The sequence below is a fragment of the Apodemus sylvaticus genome, chromosome 11 (assembly GCF_947179515.1).
Source record: "Apodemus sylvaticus chromosome 11, mApoSyl1.1, whole genome shotgun sequence".
Lineage (NCBI taxonomy): Eukaryota > Metazoa > Chordata > Mammalia > Rodentia > Muridae > Apodemus > Apodemus sylvaticus.
The window spans coordinates 17,262,711-17,285,976 of record NC_067482.1 but is presented as its reverse complement, the minus strand read 5'-3'; the positions used below and the strand labels follow the sequence as shown (position 1 = coordinate 17,285,976).

At 40.9% G+C, this 23,266-nt stretch overlaps 1 protein-coding gene across 2 annotated transcripts in view; it reads left to right on the top strand.

Moving 5' to 3' along the window:
• Uso1 (USO1 vesicle transport factor) overlaps window positions 1-23,266 on the top strand; it is a 66,545-nt gene that overhangs the window by 5,756 nt on the left and 37,523 nt on the right. For both annotated transcript variants that reach the window (XM_052198266.1, XM_052198267.1), the window contains exons 2-4: window positions 7,364-7,450; window positions 7,895-7,959; window positions 11,945-12,021. In XM_052198266.1, coding sequence (XP_052054226.1) covers window positions 7,364-7,450; window positions 7,895-7,959; window positions 11,945-12,021 — 229 coding nt within the window. The remainder of the gene's footprint in view (window positions 1-7,363; window positions 7,451-7,894; window positions 7,960-11,944; window positions 12,022-23,266) is intronic.

The window sequence follows — 23,266 nt, the reverse complement described above, 5'->3', positions numbered from 1 at the left end:
GTAGTTGCCTAGCAGAAACATGTTTATGCTATTAATGCATTATGCTTTAACTGTAGGTTCTCATCAATTGAAGACTCTCCTACCAAAAAGAGTCTTCCTTGGGAGTTCTCTTTAGGAAGGTTCAACTATGCTTTAAACTCACAGAAAGCAGGATAGACCAGGGTAGGAAGTTGGTAGGAGGTAGACAGATCCCTCTTAAATTATTAAATGCAGAGGGCTCTCTTAGAACTATTTTTCCTATATTATTTATTTAGCTTTATCTGCATAACAGTGTTTGTCCAGGATGTGTCCTTGTGCGCTACATATGGGTCTGTGTCCAAGGAGGCCAAGAGAGGGTGTCAGGTCCCCTGAAACCGGAGGTACAGATGGCTGTGAGTCACCGTGTAAGTGCAGGCACCTCAAGAGCAACAAGTGCTCTGAAGTGAGCCATTTCTCTTGCCCCTTGAGGAGCTAGAGATTTAATTGTTCCTTTTCTTCATTTGTTTCATGCCTGTTAGACTGCTATGAGGAGGACTCCTGCAGGCTGTGAGGAGGACCCCTGCAGGCTGTGAGGAGGATCCCTGCAGACTGTGAGGAGGACTCCTGCAGGCTGTGAGGAGGATCCCTGCAGGCTGTGAGGAGGACCCCTGCAGGCTGTGAGGAGGACCCCTGCAGGCTGTGAGGAGGACTCCAGCAGGCTGTGAGGAGGATCCCTGCAGGCTGTGAGGAGGATCCCTGCAGACTGTGAGGAGGACTCCTGCAGGCTGTGAGGAGAATCCCTGCAGGCTGTGAGGAGGACCCCTGCAGGCTGTGAGGAGGACCCCTGCAGGCTGTGAGGAGGACTCCTGCAGGCTGTGAGGAGGATCCCTGCAGGCTGTGAGGAGGATCCCTGCAGACTGTGAGGAGGACTCCTGCAGGCTGTGAGGAGGATCCCTGCAGGCTGTAAGGAGGATCCCTGCAGGCTGTGAGGAGGACCCCCTGCAGGCTGTGAGGAGGACCCCTGCAGGCTGTGAGGAGGACCCCTGCAGGCTGTGAGGAGGATCCCTGCAGACTGTGAGGAGAACTCCTGCAGGCTGTGAGGAGGATCCCTGCAGGCTGTGAGGAGGATCCCTGCAGGCTGTGAGGAGGACTCCTGCAAGCTGTGAGGAGGACCCCCTGCAGGCTGTGAGGAGGACCCCTGCAGGCTGTGAGGAGGATCCCTGCAGGCTGTGAGGAGGACCCCTGCAGGCTGTGAGGAGGACCCCTGCAGGCTGTGAGGAGGATCCCTGCAGGCTGTGAGGAGGACCCTTGCAGGCTGTGAGGAGGATCCCTGCAGGCTGTGAGGAGGACCTCTGCAGGCCGTGATGGCACTGTCTGGCAATCCTACCTTCATGTGGCCCTAATCCCTTCTTTGTCTTTTGGTAGCTTCTTCTTTTGGTCCTCTGTTTTTTAAACTATATTTTATTATGAGGCATGCATGCCATGGGCCAGGCAACCTTGTCAGTTCTCCCTTCTCCCTTTCTGTGGGCTTCAGGGATCGGACTCAGGCCATCGGGCTTGGGAGCCATCTTCTCTAGCCAGGCTTCCATTTTCATGTCTTTCATTTCTCTGTCCAACTCCCAGCTATTCCCAGTGCTTTTGTTATTGTGACATTATTAGTTCTCCGATTTAGTTTTAACAAGCAGATCATCCAGTTACAGTTCTGTGTATATCTAATTTGCCTCTTGATATCAGGGCTCTTTATTTCATGTTTTACTTGCTAAATGGAATTATGACTCTCACGCGGCAGTTAACACAAAGGCATTCTGAAAGTCACCCATGTGAATTATGGTGACTCAAATGTTCTGTTGATGAGACTTTTATTTTTGAGGTGGGGCTTCACTTTGTATCCCAGGCTGGTTTTGACTCATAATCCTCCTGCCTCAGAATCCTGGATAGCTGGGATTACACCTTGCCTCCCAAGTGCTGGGACTAAATGTGGGGGCCACCATAGCCTGGCTAAATAAATTTTAAAATAGAAAGCACTTTAGACTCCATCTTTCACATGGTAAATACTACATTTACCATATGTCAGCATTGAGTAGTTACGGGTTCTGTTACTGCGATGAACACTAGAAGGAAAGGGTTTATTTGGCTTACACTCCTACATCTAGTCTGTCACCAAAGGAAGTTGGGACAGGAATCCAAGCAGGGCAGGAGCCCAGATTCAGAAGTTGATGCAGAGGCCATGAATGGTTCCTGCTTGCTTACTTGCTCCTGTGGCTTGCTCAGCCTCCTTTTTGTAGAAGCCAGGACCACCAGCTCAGTGGCGACATCACAGTGCGCTGGGCCCTCCCCATTAATCACTAATTAAGAAAAAGCTTACCTACGCCCCAGTCTTACGGAGGAACTTACTTACTTTCTTTCTTTCTTTCTTTCTTTCTTTCTTTCTTTCTTTCTTTCTTTCTTTCTTTCTTTCTTTCTTTCTTTCTTTCTTTTTCGAGACAGGGTTTCTCTGTGTAGTCCTTGCTGTCTTGGAACTCACTTAGAAGACCAGGCTGGCCTCAGACTCAGAAATCCACCTGCCTCTGCCCCCCAAGTGCCAGGATTGAAGGCATGTGCCACCACCACCCCGATATGGAGGCATTTTCTTAATTGAGGTGCCTTCCTCTCAAATAACTTTGTTTGTGTCAAGTTGACATAAAACTGTCCAGCATACCATATCTTACCAAAACTAAAATATAGATTGGCATATATCTCTGAAGCTGGGATTTAGTTTAGAATGTTGGTTAGTATTGCTATCCCACTGATCCAGTTAATAATAGTGGCTCTCCACGTGGTGGAAGGAGAGGACTGACTCTTGCAAGGTGTCCTCTGCCAACATACTTGCATCTGCAGTAACATTAAATAAAATGTGGGCCCAGAGACGTAAGTCAGTGGCTAAGAGTACTTGTTTCTCTCCCAGTGAACCAGGGATGGTTCCCACCACCCACAAGGTAGCTCAAAACTCTCTACTTTGGGGGGAGTCCAGTAGAGGATTCTGGCCGCTGAGGGAGCTAGGCATGAACATAACACATGCAGGCAAAACACTCAGGCACATAAAATAGAAATAAATCAATCTTTAAAAAAAAAAGCATAGCAAGTGAGTTTTAAAATGTATTGTTCTGGACCAGTGAGATGTTGGATCAGGTGAAGATGTTTGCCACTAAGCCCGATTGTCTGAGTTCAGTCCCCAACACCCAAATGAGAACTACTTCCCACAAGTTGTCCTCTGATTTCCACATGCACACCATAGCACATGCATGCAAATACACACACACAAATAAGTAAAATGTAATTTTAAAAATTGACTGTTACTTTGCATGAACATAGTGTTGATTACCATCAAGCTAGTGTTTTCAAGAAAAAATAGAAATGTAGACTTCCATATGAAATTTTTTAATTTTCTAAAGCTAGCAACATTATTTCATGTACAAGTCAGATAACTTGCAAATGTTAAGTATGCTATTATTTCTTAGGTTGAAATAGAATATTTTTCATGCATTCAAATTTTTAATATTAAATAATCCTAAGAGTGCATCTTGTTTAGATCCTTCTACATTATAGACAATGAAGTGGACTTAGAACTGTACTTTAGGTTGTCCTTATCAGTTTCCTTATTTGCAATTTCACTAGGACATATTTGCAGTCCCCAAACCCACACCCGCTCACCTGAGGCCGTTGTGGAGCAGTGAAGCAGGCTCCTAGCTTCCACACCCAGCTGAGGTCGAGGACGACCACCTAACCCCGTTCCTGCTTCTCAGTGGGAGCAGGCTCAGTATTCTGTAGTATTACATTTTCACATGTTTGTATTTGTTGTGACTTTTCTCTGCAACAAACGACTCCTGAGTTGTGATTTTCCTAGGCACAGGAAGGGTAGACAACATCTTATAGAAAACTGAGTTAAAGAATTCCACTCAGGAGGAAGGGCAGTTGGCCTGGAGTTCAGTATCCATGAATAAGAATACTTATTAGATAAGGGGTCTTTAAAGAGAAATACACATAAAACCAAGGGCTTATTGTTGGTTTGAGATTTTTGTTTCAGTTTTTCTTTCAAATAAGGTCTCATTATTTAGCCCTGGCTGACCTTGAACTTACAGAGGTTCACCTGCCTCTGCCTCTGAGTCCTGGGATTAGAGATGTGTCCTTACACCTGGCTGAAAACAAGGTTTTCTATTGATTGGCATGACAGTAATCTGTCAGCTCACAGGAAGCTAACCTGTGTTTCCCTTCAGGGGAGTACGTAAGGGCCCACTATTCTGTGTCCATGATGACCTCTAGAACATAACTGACACAGCAGAAACAGTTGTAAGCATAAAGCAGATGAATATTAAGCCAAGTGGTCAGCCTTAGAACAAGAATGCCAAAATAAAAGCATAGAGATTTGTTTTTTCTCTTAGGTTATTGAAAAGGTTATTGAACAAAATAAACCTTAGAATAATAAAAATCAATGTATAGTCTATAATTGACTTACTTCATTTTCCATCACCAAAAATAATTTTTTCCTACTTCCAGTATATATGTATGTACATACAAAGAGATCTTTTTTCAAAATTGAAACATGAGATTTGCTTCTTATAATACGTAATAGTGGGCATTGAAGATTTTTTTTTTAAATCACTAATTAGTAAAAATGATCATTTGGCCAAAACGTTTTACAAAATATTTGTTTCAAGACCAGGTTTGTGTGTGTGTGTGTTTACTTGCACTAAAGATTGAATCTACCTGATAAAAATGTGCTTTTCCAGAGTTTAGGTTTGCGTTACCTGTAAATGAGTTTATTATTTGAGGGTATTACTTTAGCTGCAGTCAGGAGAGCTAGTAGACAGATTTAAAGGAGAAAGAAGTTTCTCTTTGTCTAGGAAAAGTTCAAGCTGGCAGGCAGCAGGGCCTTAGGTCCCTGGACAGTACCTGCTGTCACTGACAGCACTGCACTGATTTGAACTACTGAAGATGCTTTAGTACCATCAAGTTCACGTTCCAGGCTGAGGCAAGTTAGGAGTGAGGAACACAAAGTTCCCTCTAAGAATATGACCTTGGAATTATAATCTGTTGGTCAGAATGTGGTCACACTTGATGCCACGTTCTCAGGAAGTCTGGATGTGCTGTGTGTGTGGACAAACTCGCACCCAGACTTACCATAACTAAAAGGAAGAAAGTGCAGCCGAGCACAATTACACAGCAACGAGAAACGCTGGAGGGACGGTCTTAAAGATGACAAGTTCTAGATAGAAATTAAGCAATTTAATGCTTTAGAAATGAAAGATGTAGGCCTGTGTTTGAACAAAAGCAAACCTTTGTAGGATTTGGGCATAAGCGATGTACCTGGTTGTAGCTGGCTGTGGAGAGTAGCAGCGCCACACTCCCTTCCAGGAGGATCACTAAGGCCCACAGGCATCTTGAATATGCGCAGAGGTTACATGCTTTCCAGCAGCAAAAGCAGGAGGTTCATGGCCGTGTGTTCAAATACAAGATTGCTTGAGACAGAAACAGAACAAAGACCCGAATGCTAATGTTGTGAACATGTCTTTCTATGTTCCTTGTGAACATGTCCTCCCATGTTCCATGTTAACATGTCCTCCCGTGTTCCATGTAAACATGTCTTCCTGTGTTCCATGTAAGCATGTCTTCCTGTGTTCCATGTAAGCATGTCTTCCTGTGTTCCATGTAAACATGTCTTCCTGTGTTCCTTGTGAGCATGTCCTCACATTTTCCTGAAGCCGTTTCTCCTCCGGTATCAGCAGTAGTGGCTGGCCCCTACCTGTTCTTCTGTAGCTTAGGCTAGCCTTGGACTCATTCTGTAGCCTGACCTTGAACTCCTGCTGCTGCTGCCTGACTCCTAGGTGCTGGGGTTACCTGGTGTGCTACCATAGAGGGCTGTGAGGGAAACTGCCATTTGTTACAGTCCAACCAGAAGTAGTATTCAGCCACTAGAACTAAGTATTCAAAAAGAACCGTTCAATACTGGCTGTCCTGCGCTGAGCGATGACAGGAAAATACTGAATGGCAGTGTGGTTTCCTTAGTAAAGACACTTACTACAAGGCTGACGTCCTAAGTTCAGTTCCTCAGGCCTACAGGGTAGAAACAAGAGTAGTTTTCTACAGAATGTCCGTCCCTCCTCCCCTCCTCTCTCTCACACACATATAAACACACACATACATACATGTATACATACGTACATACACACCCATACCTACCTAGACACATGTACACCTATACACATGCACACATACAAAATAAATACTATTATTTTACATACATGCTTTTGTTTCTGTGGGCTCATTTACCTATTGCCTATTTTTATTGTGTGATGCTCTTTTTATGTCAGTACAGTTAATTCTTTTGAATAACTATATGGGGTCCATCACATATGTCATAATTTGACTTTCCTCATTTGGTAGACATTTATCCAAATTTATTCTGTCATATTAGTACTCTGATGTTTATTTTTAAGTTCAATTTGAATTTTAATTTCTGTTATTTTAAAGTAGACATAGTCTGTCTTTAAAGATTTGAGACATGTAGAACTTTAAAATTGGAGGCTGGAGAAATGGTTTGGGAGTTAAGAGCACTTCTTCAGAGGACCAGGGTTTGATTCTCAGCATTTATATCATGGCTCATGCGGTCTAACTCAAGTTCCAGGGCATCTGATGCCCATTGCTGGCCTCTGTGCACCAGGTCAGCAGGTGGTGCGCAGACACATGCAGGCAAAATACTCAGATGATAAAATAAAAATTATATAAAAGGAAACTTGTTAAAACTTAAAACATTGTGTACATATCTTGAATTCCCTTAGCCCAGTGTACAGTTGCACTGTGAGGGTAGCACAATGCGCATTAGTAAGTTGGACCATAACCTCCCTGTCTGACCCACTTCTCAGCTGAATATCCTCCTAAGCACGTTACTGACCTTTGCCCCTTCCAGTGTAGTCTCCAATTTCTCAACTGCTTTGACTTACTGAGTTGACTTCTTATTTGCCCCTTTCCACTTCTCAAGTCTTTAGTGAGGTAAAAAAGATCTCTGTAATTCGATATACTACATAAATAAATAGAAAAACCACTTATTTTTTTAAAGGTTTACTTATTTGTTTTTAAAGGTTTACTTATTTGTTTTATGTGTGTGAATATACTCTCACTGTCTCAGACATAACAGAAAAGGGCATCAAATCTCATTACAAATGATTGTGAGCTGGGACTTGAACTCAGTACCTTTGGAGGAGGAGTCAGTGTGCTTAGCCACTGAACAATCTCTCCAGCCCAAAAAACACTTCTTCAATATACCATTTGTTGATTTTTCTTCAAAATTAAATGGTATGAATTTGGGAGTGCAAAACATGATTGTTTCTCTCTTATTTTTTTGTAATGCTGTTTTATTTTTCACTGATAGATTCAGAAGCTCTGTGACCGCGTTGCTTCATCTACTTTACTGGATGACCGAAGAAATGCTGTGCGTGCCCTTAAATCCCTCTCTAAGGTTCGTTACACTCAATTACTGCTTCTTTGAAAAAAATTGATTACTTTGCGTGTGTGGGTGTTTTGTGTGGGTGTTTTGTCTGTATGTCTGTCTGCAGCACTTGCATGCATTGTGCTTGCAGAGGCCGGAAGACACAGTGGAGTTACAGACAGCTGTAAGCTGCCTGTGGATGCTGGGATTTAAATCCAGGTCCTCTGGAAGAGTAGCCAGTGCCCTTAACCACTGAGCCATCTTTCCAGCCAAATTACTGCTTTGGTTTGGTTTTGGTTGTTTTGTTTTTCTTTTTTAGGTCTGCCATTTGTTTCTTTTCTTTTCTTTTTGTTGTTGTTGTTGTTGTTGTTTTGAGACAGGGTTTCTGTGTGTAGCCCTGGCTGTTCTGGAACTCACTCTGTAATGTAGACCAGCATTAGTTTCTGTAATAACACTTTCTTGTCTACTGTGCAGAAATTCCGCCTGGAAGTGGGAATCCAAGCTATGGAACATCTTATCCATGTTTTACAAACAGATCGGTAAGTTTCATGTATGATTTATCTTTCCTGCTTTCTGGAGTTTTAATTTGTTTTAGAGTAACCGTCATCATCCCAGAAGACAGTAACTTTAAGTCTGTGCAACATATTTTTAGTCTTAGTTATCACGTACTAGATACAAACCAGTGGGCTAGGCATTAGTCTAGACATAGAAGTGGAATAAAAGAACAGATGCAGTATGCCTACAAGTAATCAAAGCACTTGAGAAGTGGGCCAGGACTGCCAGCATTTAAGGTCCTCTGTGCTGTCTGTTTTTGAGGAAGGGTTTCTTTGTGTTGTTTTGGCTGTCCTGGAACTTGCTCTATAGACCAGGCTGGCCCCAAACTCAGAGATCTGCCTGCCTTTGCCTCCTGGGTGCTAGGCTTATAGGCATATGCCATATGCCAAAATCAGATTTTTTTTTTTCGAGACAGGGTTTCTCTGTGTAGCCCTGGCTGTCCTAGAACTCACTCTGTAGACCAGGCTGGCCTCGAACTCAGAGATCTGCCTGTCTCTGCCTCTCAAGTGCTGGGATTACAGGCATGCGCCACCACCGCCTGGCCAAATTCAGATTTCTTAAGCAAAGAATATAAACTTTATAAAGATTTGGGGACCACCTGTCCGTTTATTTCATAGCCACTCTTGAGTATAGTCCAGCAGCTTCTTAGTTAGTGATTGTCCTTCCTCTTCCCACACAATGTAGCCTTGACTACTTTCTCAAAGCCAGCTACTGTGTATAATTTAGAGCAGGTAGAGTAACACCCCACCAGATGCCTGCATTCCTTACCAGCCAAGCCTGGGAGCCGCCTTACATAGCAGAAGGAACTTCGCAGGTGTAATTATGCTAATAGATGAGAAGAAATTATATCGAATGTCTAAGTGGACCCAGTATGACTACCTGGGTCATTAAAGACAGGGCAGGGAAGTGGAAAAGGAGGCCTGGGGTTGTAGTGTGAGGCGTATGACCCACTGTTGCTGACTGCTGGGCCAGGAGAGAGCCAGGCTAGTGAGAGCGCGTGGGCCTGGCCCCATCCTGTGGCTGCCTTCCCTCTCTCTCTCCTGTCTTTTCTCTTTCTAAAAGAGTTCATTTATTTTATGTGTGTGAGTACAGTGGTGCTGTCCTCGGACACACCAGAAGAGGGCGTTGATCCATTGCAGTGGTTGTGAGCCATCACGTGGTTGCTGGGAATTGAACTCAGGACCTCAGGAAGAGCAGTGTTACTAACCACTGAACCATCTCCCCAGCTCTTCTCTTCTCTTCTCTTCTTCCCTCCTTCCTTCCCTCCCTCCCTCCCTCCCTCCTTCTTTTTATGTTTGTTTTTAGTTTGTTGGTTTGGTTTGGTTTTTTGTTTTGTTTCATTTTAATTTTTGAGACAGGGTTTCCCTCTGCAGCCCTAGAACTCACTCTGTAGACCAGGCTGGCCTCAAGCTCAGAGTTCTGCCTGCCTCTGCCTCCCTAGTGTGTCACCACCACCTGGCCATTTTGAACTTTTCTTTTAAAAAATTAATTAATTAATGTAAGTACACTAGCTGTCTTCAGACACTCCAAAAGAGGGCGTCAGATCTCATAATGGATGGTTGTGAGCCACCATGTGTTTGCTGGGCTGTGAACCCAAGACCTTCGGAAGAGCAGCTGGTGCTTTTAACCGCTGAGCCCCCATTTTGAACTTTTCAAGTACAAATCTTAGACCTTTTAAGGAAATTCTGTTTCAGGTATTTTATTTATTTTTATCATTAGAATAGTTTGAATAAAATTATTTTCTTATTTCCTAATCATTTGATTCTGTAAGTTGATTTGTATTCTGCGACTGCTCAGTTTGCTCACTAGCTCTAGTAGTTTCTCAATGAGCTTAGTGTCCAAGTTACACTACTGCCTCTTAGGGACACCAGCTGCACACGGCGACACGTAACAAGATGCAGTAAGACTGGGCACAAACCCTCACATCAAGGATGGACACAGCAACCCAGTAGGAGGAAAGCGTCCCAACTGCAGCAGAAATGACCACGATCCCCCCACTCCCACCCTCGGGAGTCCCATGAGAACAGCAAGCTACACACCTTTAGGAACATGCCCAGGACCTACCCCAGACCTATGCAGAGTCCATGCTTGGTACTGGGGAATCAGATTCGAGTCCTTGTGCTTACAGAGGAGGTGTTCCTTCCCACTGGACCATCTCCTCAGCACCAGTTTGCTTGTATATTTTTGAAACTGTAACTTCTATTTCGGTGTTGGGTAAAGGTACAAGGAGTATTGCTGTTGTCTTTCTTACTTAAGAGGGAAAACTTTCCCCCTTCACTGGTGTTTACAGTCACAGACGCTTTGTGTCTTGTTGGAACTCTGAGTTAACCACAGGCCCTATCACATGCTATCCGGATGTCCTGGATGGCCTACCTCTGAGTTGTGATTTCTTCTGGGTGTCTTGATTGTGTTAAAAAAAAAAGTCTCTGATAGTTTGGGTTTCTCAATCATCTCTTATGAGACCTGTTTCAAAATTTCCAAAAGCAAAGGTGTGAATAATTTGTGTAAAAGCTCACTTGACTCAGTCTCCCCATGCTCTGACAGCCTTTAGGGTTGTCACCCTTGTTTCCCGTGTCCTTCCTCACATGTGTAATTCTCTGGGACCATGGTGACATTCTTACTTCTCTGGATGTTCTGTCATCCTCCGTGAGAGAGGAAATCTGACAGATTTTAAAATCTGTCAGCAAGTACAAGATCTTGTGTTTCTTGATTATAGAAATTTTATATATTTACCACCAGAATTTCTTAAGAAGATGAAGTATATATAGAAAAGGTAGACTACCTACAGATAATGCTGTGTGTGTGTGTGTGTGTATGTGTGTGTGTGTGTGTTTCGAGACAGGGTTTCTCTGTATAGCCCTGACTGTCCTGGAACTCACTTTGTAGACCAGGCTGGCCTCCAACTCAGAAATCCGCCTACCTCTGCCTCTCAAGTGCTGGGATTACAGGCGTGCGCCACCACTTCCCGGCAATATATGATGTTTTAACAAACATGTGTACACATAAATATACATACAATAGAATTATTCTGTTTTTTTTAGATTTACTTATTTATTATATGTAAGTACACTGTAGCTATCTTCAGACACACGAGAAGAGGGTATCAGATCTCATTATGGATGGTTGTGAGCCACCATGTGGTTGCTGGGATTTGAACTCAGGATCTCCAGAAGAGCAGTCAATGTTCTTAACCGCTGAGCCATCTCTCCAGCCCAAATTATTCTCTCTTATTTTTAAACTTTTGATTATTTGTGAATATGGGTGTTTTGCCTGCATATATCTGTGCACCATGGGCATACCTGGTACCCATGGAGGTCAGAAGAGCACCAGATCTTCTGGGACTGGAATTACAGTCAAGAGCTACCATATGGGTACTGGGAATTAAAAATTAGCCAGGGACTTTATCTGCTAAACGTCTCTTCAGCGCCTTGTCTGTCTATTTTTAAATTTAGTTTTTCCTACTTGATACTTTATTAATATTTATTTAATAATGATGCTATTGTATTTTCTTAAGTTATGTTTTCATTGCTATCTTATGTATGATATTTTTTAATTAGATAGTCAAGTGGAGTCCCAATTTTTATAATTCTAAATAAATATATAGTCTCTTATTTTAATTTAGCTTATTATTGTTATTGTTAGGATGATGATGATGATTAGGATGAGGAGGGGGAGAGGAGGAAGAAGAAGAAGAGGACAAAGGTGTCACTGTGTAGTCAAGCCTGGTCTGGAACTCACTGTACCGTCCAGGCTGGTCTGGAACTTGCAACCATTCTCCTTCTGGTTCCCGAAAACTGAGATTACAACACAGCACGAGCTACTTCCTGGCTTTACTAATACTTTATTAGATAAAATTTCTAGGAAAAAAAGGAATACTTTATTAGTCTTATGAAAGAACTACCTAAAAATGCCCATAACAGTTTAAACTCCAGCCATCAGTGTGTAAGTATAATAATTTCTTTTTTCTAGTTCGGATTCTGAAATAATAGAATATGCTTTGGACACACTCTATAATATAATATCTAATGATGAAGAGGAAGAATTAGGTAAGTTTCCAGTTATTTCACTGTATTTCTCTATAAAGTAGGTTATACCAGTTTTGCTTTGAAGTTGAGTTTATTTTCTAAGCTTGTTCATTGTGTGATGTTTTCCTAAGTTGCTCTCTGAATCAACACAGTAAAGATCTAACTTGACTCCTCAATAGCATCTCTAGAATGGTTGCTCAGGGTGTGGTCTGGACCATCGTGACGAGGTGGAGTGAGGTTTCTGTCCCTAAGTCAGGACGCACCTAAGCCCAGGCTCCTCCCTCAGCTTCAGGGAGGGTTATAGACACGCCAACAAACCTTGCTTATGTTCTTCTTTCTTTCGCATTTTTATTTTTTAGTAAACTTACAAGGTATTAGATATCCTGACATTTTCAAATGAAACACATTGTAGTAGATTATCCTTCACCCTCATTCATTCACTCCAGATCCTCTCTCTGTCTCTCTCCATCTCTCTCCCTCCCTCCCTTTTTTCTTTTTCCTTCTTTTTTGTTTTTTGTTAGGTAGCCCTGGCTGTCCTAGAACTCACTCTATAGACTAGGCTGGCCTCAGAGAGTTGAGCCTGTCTCTGTCTCCTTAGTGCTGTGGTTAAAGCAGTGCCCTGCCACACCGAGAAGAGCCTTCTCTCTTAAGTTTTTCCCTCTTTGGGCTGCAATTCGGCAGTGTGGGTATTAGCCAGTGCTGAATCAAACGATCCCTCTGGTGGGTTGGTCTTTGTATGGGTTATTTGTATGTGTTATTATAAGTGTAAGTTAGGGATGTTTCTCCTAACACTTAAGCCTTGGGGGTGGGGGTTAAGACCTTGTTAATATATTAATAGCAACTATTTGTAAAAATTTAGGGAGATTTTTATTCCTGTTCTCAATATGAAGATATTCATATTTGATATGAAATAGTATAGATGTATTTGAAAGCCACTCTTTCCCTGGTATGTCCTCCTTTCCCTTTCTATTTCAGCACACTTGGACACTTAAAGTCAGACAGCTGCCCTTGGCTTTGGTGCTTGGGGAAAGGCTTGATTGAATGTCTGTGCCTTGGTTGCATAGCCTGTAAGATGCACAGTGCCATTAGGGTGACACCCTGTCACATTGCAACGTGTTTTTAGGGTGTTCCACAGAGCCAACTGCCACTTACAGTAGAACATTAGTGTGTTGTCCATTACTTTACAGAAAAGAACAGACTTATTTGTGTGTTTCATAATTCTAATTTATTCCAAAATACAACAAAGCAGAGATTAAAATAAGTATTGACCTTGCAGCTCTCTTATTAAGAGCTAAGCAGAAAAACCTGTGCTTGCTAACCCACCTGCCGAGCACGGGGGTGGGGGGGGGGTGGGGGGGGTGGGGGGGGGTGGGAAAGGAAGCGCTGAGGAGCCATGGTCCTGTGGAATTAGATATACTTTTTCTTAAGATTTTATGGCTCTGTGATGTCTCATTTAGAAGTGTATTAATTTCTAAGGGGTAGATATATTTAGTAAACAATTTATTATTCATTGGAAAAGAAGTTGACCATGTAACTGCTTAAATATATACACAATATGCTTTGAATAAATGAGAAAATTAGTAGCAACACACCCTTTTGTTGTTGCTCGAACTGGGGTCTCTCTATGTTGCCCTGGCTGTCCTGGAATTTGTTCTGTAGAAAAGGTTGACTTCAAACTCAGATCTACCTGCCTCTGCCTCCCAAGTGCTGGGAATAAAGGCGGACAAACCATGCCTAGCCACTTAACATACTTACTTAAAAAAAAATGTTTTCAAAACTTTTGTTTCTTATATCTGGGTGGGGGGGCGGCAATCCTGTGTGTATTTGGGATTTTTGTGTTAATTATTTGCATTTTGAGACAGGGTTTCACTGTGTAGTTGTGGCATGAGCTCACCACATAGCCCAAGCTGGCCTTGCGGCCCAGGCTTTTATCCTTTGGCTTCCTGGGTACTAGGATTGTAGGCAGGTGCCACGGAGCCTGCGTCTCTGCTCTTTATTTATAATTCATCATGCAAAAGTCTTTTTGATAACATAGGAAAAACAGCTTTTGAATAAGAATAAATGGTAGCAGAATAATTTTTCTATGGCCTTTGTCTTGTGAAAGTTCAGTTAATATGAATAAAATTTTTAAAAACTAGATCCTTAAAATGTGTTCTTGAGTTGTATTATCAGTGTCTTCTTGTTAGAGCTTCTTCGTGAGGTAATTCTCCAGTGATCCAAAACTACTTAGAGTTCTTTCCCTTGGGAATGTTTTATAATCCTTTAGTGATAAATCTGTTTGATAGTCTTCAGTATATAGCATATGTATTTAATAGATAGCCATGTGTGCTGGACGAGCCGCACCTGTCTGACCTATGACAGAGTCTCATCTTCTGTGCTGTGCTGCTCACTTGGTCGGCTCCTGTGCTCACACAGATGTGGTTTGCTCTGTCACCTACTTTCTGTTCCCTCATTTTTGTCTATCTACTTTTCAGATGATGTTGGAGGTAAAAGTTTGCATTTTCATATGCATGCCGCTTTAGACGTAAGACCTGGTAATATAAAAGGACACTGTCAAATGCTGTTTCTTCTGGCAGCTAAAAGTCTAACGTTGGTCTCATTGTATCAGAATCTCTAATTTAAATGGATAATACAGATTATTATCTGTTGTCCACACCATGATATTGTATCTTTTATTAAAATCTAATTTCCTCTGGCAACTCCATTTATCCAAATTTATTACATTTGTTTTGTGCACACTCCTGGAAAACAGATTATTTTATTTATAAGTAATACTTTAATATGTATGCACATGGAAACATACATGTCTCCCTATGGCTGTTAATTTTTCAGTTTAGAGAATACATGTATATTGATGTTGTCCCTTTAAAGTACCACGTGCACAGCTGTGCCTCAGTCACTAACCTTTTACATTAATTTCTGGAATTCACTGATACTTACCCTCTGGTGGTCTGTTTGACTTCTAGTAACTTTTAACAGTATTTCTTTTCTTCATAATTAAAATAATCAAGTTTCCTTTTATTTTGTTTAACTAATATTTCTAAATGCTTTTTTAGAATGAATGAAGTATTATCTAAAGTAGATTTAAAATAAGAGTTGCCAAAACTAACAAAAAACTGACTACCTTTCATGGCATTTGAGACCTTTGCTTGAGAACAGAAGAGCCGCAGCACAGCCCTGACGTCTGTCCGTCCGTCCGTCTGTCCGTCAGGCTGTTTCTTTGGGTGTTACACATCAGGAACTGTTGTTTCTGTCATTGCTCTCTCATCTTTGTGCAGAACCTTAAAGGGTGCAGAGTCCTGTCACGTGCAGGCTTACGTAACCCTCATGCAGCCTTTGAGGTAGGTGTTGCTTCTCTTTCCTCAGATTCAAACACCAAAAGGCTGGACCTGTCACCCAAGCTGCGTGTGACTCAGTTGATGGAAGAACAGTGTCCTCTCTCGCACTTCCTTGTTTGACACCCTCCATAGACTTTTCAGTTGAATAAATTGTGGCCAATTTTACTTTCTAACTAGAACTTATAAATTATATAATTTACATAACTGTAATTTATAGAAATTCTATAGAAATTCTGTAGAAAATTCAGATATGCATTTATTTATTTTTTTATTTTTTTATTTTTTAATGGTTTTATTTATTTAATGTATATGAGTACTCTGTCGCTTTCCTCAGACACATCAAAAGAGGGCATCAGATCTCATTACAGATGGTGTGAGCCACCGTGTGGTTGCTGGGAATTGAACTTAGAACCTCTGGAAGAGTAGTCAGTGCTCTTAATCTCTGAGCCATCTCTCCAGCCCTACATAAGCATTTAAAATAGGCCTAAATGTTCAATTGTTGAGTCACAGTTGTAAAGATTACTTGATAGTCTCACTGTGTACTTTAAAATATCTCCTTTCCTCTTTTTTGGCGTTGGGGACTTGGCCTTTGGAGATAGAGTCTTGTAATGTGGTCCTTGCTGGCCTGGTACCTGTAGACCAGCCTGGCCTAGAACTTGCACTTATTCTCCTGTCTCTGCCCTTAGAGTGCCAAGATTGCAGGCAGATGCCTCCGTGTTCTGCTTTTTATTCAGCAGTTTTCTTCTCTAGATTGTGAACTTGATATGGAATTCTATCAAGGTTCCCATAGTGTTTTTTAAACAGTTTATACCTCTGGAAAACATACATCTATAAATATTCTTTAAGAACAAATATATTTTTATGACTTTAGTTAGAAGCTAGTTCTATAAATAGATCTGGAAAGTGGTGGGATATATCTGTGTGTGTTTAATATCTATAGAGAGTATGTGTATATATTCAAATACAAATTTATTTATACACACACCACAAAATCCTTAAGGATTTGTCTTTGCTTTTACTCATCTGTTTTAGCTTATCTTTGCTGTAACAATAGATCATCGGTTTCCTAATGTAATCACTTACGTTAGGAATTACTTACTTCTACAGGTTAGAGGAATGTGCCCATAACACTTAAACTAAGATGATTTGTTTCATGCTCTTGCCTATATGTGTAATAGATATTGTATAGGGTTCTTTTTTTGTTTTTGCTTTTGTTTTTTGTTTTTTTGAGATAGGGTTTCTCTGTGTAGCCCTGGCTGTCCTGGAACTCACTCTGTAGACCAGGCTATTATTGAACTCAGAAATCCGCCTGCCTCTGTCTCCCAAGTGCTGGCATTAAAGGCCTTTGCCATCACTGCCAGGCTTTTTGTTTTGTTTTGTTTTGTTTTGTTTTGTGCTGTTTATCAAGGCAGCATCTTTCTACATAGCCCTGGCTGTCCTGGAACTTACTGTGTAGACCTGACTGGCCTAGAACTCACATATCTGCCTGCCTGCGCCTCTCAAGAGCACCACCATGCCCAGCTAGATAAAAATTTCTTATGGGTGTAGTTTTGCTTTATAACCTTAAATATGATTAATTTAATAGTTCTTAACAATTTTACTTTACTGTCCCACTAAAAGCTTTGGATACCATTACTTAGCTAGTTTGAAGGCACCACATTAAAGTATAGAAGTGCTGGGACTGAGGAGACGGCTCAGTGGTTAAGAACATTGGCTGTTCCTCCAGAGGACCTCAGGCTCGTTCTCAGCCCCCAAAGGTGGCTCACAGCCTCGTGTAGCTCTAGTTCCAGTGACTTACACTCGCTCTTGGCCTCTGCAGGCAGTGCAGGCATGTGGTGCTCACACATACATGCAGAGAAAAAAATCTATCCACATAAAATACAAATAATAAACTGTTAAAGTTTGGAAATACAGCCTTAGGGCTGTGACTTTTTAAAATTGATGGTTGCTTTGGTTGTTTTTGTCAAGTTGATGCAATCCTAGTCTCAGCTAGGAAGAGTGAACTTGAGAAAATGGCCTAAGGGCAAGAAGAGTGATTGGTGTGCTTCCTGCTGGGTGATTGGTGAGGGAGGCCCAGCCCTTGTAGGTGGTCCGTCCCTGGGCTGGAGGATGCTCCAACACGTGATCCTGGGTATGAGAGAGCAGGTCGAGCAAGCCTGTAAACAGTGTTCTTTCATGGGATCTGCCTGGAATTCCCGCCTTGGCCTACATTTATGCAGGACAACAACTTTAAGCTGAAATAAATCCCTTCCTCCTCAATTACTTTGGTCATAGTGATTTATCATGGTAGTAGAAACCCTAGCTGGGGCAGAAGTCTTAGATCAGATTACATCACACTAGCTCAATTCAAAATGTAGAACCAAATTAGTAATAAGCTACAGTATTTTATATGTTGTAGGTAACAGAATAAATCAAGGATGTAAACTGTTTCTTGATAGGTTAGTCTCTTATTTTTGGTGCAAGTATTGAATTAATCCTTCACTTTTACTTGGCCTTCATTCCTGAATGTGCACAAGAGTTCTAAGACATGTCTTGTTAAAAAAAAATATATATCTAAAGTAGATAAATAAAGAAGCCTGACGAGGATTGTAAGCGGGGAGAAGCCAGCAGGAAGCAGCTGCTCATCCTTCTCTGACAGACCGGTCTCCAGGCTCTGGTGTCACCACATGCATATTATCATGCTCCACTGAACTAGATTTTGAAAAAACTTACCAAGGCTAAAACTATACATTAGTTATTACTTACATAAAAATACCAAATGTTTGAGAAGCACCTAATGAAATGTTCAACATCCTTAGTCATCAGGGAAATGCAAATCAAAACAATCCTGAGATTCCACCTCACACTGGTCAGAATGACTAAGATAAAAAACTCAAGTGACAACAGATGCTGGCGAGAATGTGTAGAAAGAGGAGCACTCCTCTGTTGTTGGTCTGATTGCAAGCTGGTACAACCACTCTAGAAAGCAGTTTGGCAATTCCTCAGAAAATTGGACATAGTACTACTGGAGGACCCAACTATACCACTCCTGGGCATGTACCTAGAAGATGTTCCAACATGTAATAAGGACACATGCTCCACTATGTTCAAAGCAGCCTTATTTATAATAGCCAGAAAGAACCCTGATGTCCCTCAACAGAGACATGGATACAGAAAAGGTGGTGCATTTACACAATGGAGTACTACTTAGCTATTAAAAACAATGAATTCATGAAATTCTTAGGCAAATGGATGGAACTAGAAAATATCCTGAGTGAGGTAACCCAGTCACAAAAGAATACACATGGTATGCACACACTGATAAGTGAATATTAGCCCAGAAACTAGGAATACCCAAGATATAATTCACAGACCACTTGAAGCTCTAGAAGAAGGAAGATCAAAATGTGGATACTTCAGTCCTTCTTAGAAGAGGGAACAAAATACCCATGGGAGGAGATACAGAGACAAAGTGTGGAACAGAGACTGAAGGAAAGACCATCCAGAGACTGCCCCACCTGAGAATCCATCCCATATATAGTCACCAAACCCAGACACTATTGTATATGCCAACAAGTGCTTGCTGATAGGAGCCTGATATAGCTGTCTCCTGAGAGGCCTTGCCAGTGCCTGACAAATACAGAGGAGGATGCTCTCAGCCAACCATTGGACTGAGCACAGGGTCCCAAGTGAAGGAGCTAGAGAAAGGACCCAAGGAGCTGAAGGGGTTTGCAGCCCCATAGGAGGAACAACAATATGAACCGCCCAGTACCCCCAGAGCACCCAGGGACTAAACCACCAACCAAAGAGTACACATGGAAGGGATCCATGGCTCCAACCACATATGTAGCAGAGGATGGCCTGGTCAGACATCAATGAGAGGAGAGGCCCTTGGTCCTGTGAAGGCTGGATGCCCTGGTGTTGGGGAATGCCAGGACAGGGAAGTGCAAGTGGGTTAGTGAGCAGGGGGAGGGGGATAGGATAGGGGGTTTCTGGAGCTGAAACTAGGAAAGGGGATAACATTTGAAATGTAAATAAAATATGTAATAAAAGAATGTTTCAACATTAAAAAAATGTAGGGGCTAGAGTAGGGGTTAAGAGTATTTGTTACTCTTTGTGGAGGACCCAGATTTGGTTCCCAGTGCTCGCTCACATGGCTGATCACAACCTCCATTACTCTAGTCAGGGCACTTATACATGCAACTTAAGAGGTAAACATTACTCTAGTCAAGGCACTTATACATGTAATTTAAGAGGTAAACAAGTATGTTTTTATTGAAAAGGAAGTAAAAACACTTTATGATAAAATTAAAGATTTACATGGAAAATATTTCAGATAAAATAGAAGAGATACATAGAAAACCATTAAAATTGACAGTTATCTTGGAAAATTAAAGAGTAAAGGGGTAGACATATAAAACATTGTTAAATTATTTGAAATATGAAATAGAAACATTTTATGATAGAATTGAAGATTTACATGGAAAATATTTCTGATAAAAATTGTAGAAAAATTTTAGGTGTTAAAAATTTTAAACATGTTAGAATTGAAGGTTATCATGGAAATTTTTATATAGATGTAATAATGGTAGGCATAAAAGTATTCCTAAGTTGATTGAAAGTGGAATTATAAACATTTTCTGATAAACTTGAAGATTACATGGAAAATATTTCTGATAAAATTTAAGAAATATATAGAAAAACATGTTAAAATTAAAGATTATCATGGAAATTATACAGATAAAGTGATAGGCATAAAGATAATTCTAAGTTGATTGAAGGTGGAATTATAAACATTGAAGATTTACATGGAAGATCTTTCTGGTAAAATTTAAGAAATGTATAGAAAAACATGTTAAAATTGACTATTTCATGGAAAATTTTACATATAAAATGGTAGATATAAGAACTCTTTCTAAATTAATTGAAGGTAGAGTTAGAAGCATTTGTGATAAAAAAGATTTACATTGAAAATATTTCTGATAAAATGAGGAAATATATAGAAAGATATAATAAAATTGAAGATTATCATGAAAAATAATGCAGATAAAATGGTAGACATAAAAAATTACTAAATTAATTAAAAGGGGAATTACAAACCTTTTCTGATAAAATTGAAGATTTATATGAGAAATATTCCTGTTAGTTTGTCTTATTATTGGGAAGTTGAGTCCATTGTTGTTTAGAGATATTAAGGAATAGTGATTGTTGCCATTTTTGATGTTACTTATGTTTGTGTGGGTATCTTTTGAGTTTGTTGGAAGAAGATTACTTTCTTGCTTTTTCTAGGGTATGGTTTCCCTCCTTGTTTTGGCATTTTCCATTTATTATCCTTTGTTGGGCTGGATTTGTGGACAGATATTGTGCAAATTTGGTTTTATCATGGAATATCTTGGTTTCTCCATCTATGATGGTTGAGAGTTTTGCTGGGTATAGTAGCCTGGGCTGGCATTTGTGTTCTCTTAGGGTCTGTATGAGGTCTGCCCAGATCTTCTAGCTATCATCGTTTCTGGTGAGAAGTGTGGTGTAATTCTGATAGGTCTGCCTTTATAAGTTATTTGCCCTTTTTCCCTTACTGCTTTTACTTCTTTCTTTTTTTAGTGAATTTGGTGTTTTGATTATTATGTGCACGGAAGAGTTTCCGTTTTGGTCCAGTCTGTTTGGAGTTCCGAAGGCTTCTTGTATGTTCATGGGCATCTCTTTCTCTAAGTTAGGGAAGTTTTCTTCTATAATTTTGTTGAAGATATTCTCTGGACCTTTAAGTTGGAAATCTTTGCTCTCCTCTATACCTATAATCCTTAGGTTTGGTCTTCTCATTGTGTCCTGGAGTTCCTGGATGTTTTGGGTTGCCAGCTTTATGCATTTTGCATTTTCTTTGACTGTTGAGTTAATGTTTTCTTTTTTCTTTTCTTTTTTTTTCCTTTTTTTTTTTTTTTTTTTGGATTTTTCGAGACAGGATTTCCCTGTGTAGCCCTGGCTGTCCTGGAACTCACTCTGTAGACCAGGCTGGCCTCAAACTTAGAAATCCGCCTGCCTCTGCCTCCCAAGTGCTGGGATTAAAGGCGTGCGCCACCACTGCCCAGCAAGTCAATGTTTTCTATGGTATCTTTAGCACCTGAGGTTCTTTCTTCATTCTCTTGTATTCTGTTGTTGATGCTTGCATCTATGACTCCAGAATTCCTTCTAAGGTTTTCTATCTCCAGAGATGTCTCACTTTATGATTTCTTTATTGTTTCTACTTCCACTTTTAGATCCTGGATGATTTTGTTCAGTTCCTTCACTTGATTGATTGTGCTTTCTTGTAATTCTTTAAGGGATTTTTTGTGTTTTTTCTTTAAGGGCTTCTACCTGTTGACCGATGTTCTCCTGTATTTCTTTTTTTATTATTATTATATACTTTTATTTTCTATATTCTTTGTTTACATTCCAAATGATTTCCCCTTTCCCAGTTCCCCCCTCCCTATATGTCCCATAAACCTTCTCTCCACCCATTCTCCAATCACTTCTCTCCTTATTCTCTGTCCTGGTACTCCCCTAAGTTGGATCAGGCCTTTCCAGGATCAGGGCCCTCTCCTTACTTCTTCATGGGAGTCATTTGTTATGCTAATTGTGCCTTGGGTATCAGAGCTTCTGGGCTAATTAATATCCACTTATCAGAGATTGCATTCCATGTGTATTCTTTTGTGATTGGGTTACCTCACTTAGGATGGTATTTTTCAGATCCAACCATTTGCCTAAAAATTTCGTGAATTCATTGTTTTTAATTGCTGAATAGTATTCCATTGTGTAAATATACCACATTTTCTGTATCCATTCCTCCATTGAGGGACATCTGGGTTCTTTCCAGCTTCAGGCTATTATAAATAAGGCTACTATGAACATAATGGAGCATGTGTCTTTATTACATGCTGGGGAATCCTTTGGGTATATGCCCAGGAGAGGTATAGCAGGGTCCTCCGGAAGTGTCATGTCCAGTTTTCTGAGGAACCTAACCAAAGGGCACATAGACAGTATCCAGATTAACAAAATTAGAAATGAAAAGGGAGATATAACAACAGAAACTGAGGAAATTCAAAAAATCATTAGATCCTACTACAAAAGCCTATACTCAATACAACTGGAGAATCTGGAGGAAATGGACAGTTTCCTAGACAGATATCAGACACCAAAATTAAATCAGGATCAAATAGATCATCTAAACAGTCCCATAACCCCTAAGGAAATAAAAGGGGTCATAGAAAGTCTCCCGACCAAAAAAAGCATGAGACCAGATGGCTTTAGTGCAGAATTCTATCAGACCTTCATAGAAGGTCTAATACCAATACTCTTCAAACAATTTTTTTTTTTTTTTTTTTTTTTTTTTGGTTTTTTGGATTTGGTTTTTTTCAAGACAGGGTTTCTCTGTGTAGCCCTGGCTGTCCTGGAACTCACTCTGTAGACCAGGCTGGCCTCGAACTCAGAAATCCGCCTGCCTCTGCCTCTGCCTCCCAGAGTGGTGGGATTACAGGCATGAGCCACCACCACCCGGCTTCCTGTATTTCTTTAAGGGAATTACTTAAGTCTTTCTTGAGGCTCTCTATCAGCATCATGAAATATGATTTTAAATCCAGCTCTTGCTTTTCTGGTGTGTTGGGGTATCCAGGACTTGCTGTGGTGGGAGAACTGGGTTCTGATGTTGCCATATGGCCTTGGTTTCTGTTGGTAGGGTTCTTGTGCTTGCCTTTCACCATCTGGTTAGCTCTGGTGCTAGTTGATATTGTTGTCTCTGGCTGGAGTTTGTTCCTCCTGTGGGCCTGTAAGCCTGTGTCCTTACTCCTCTGAGCTCAGAAGTGAAAGCACTGCTGGGAGATCACTCTCTCCTGGCAGGCTGTGCACAGAAGGTTATGGAGTCTCCTGGCTCCCTGGTGCCAATGGCCAACAAATATTTTTAAATTAACAAAAAAACATTA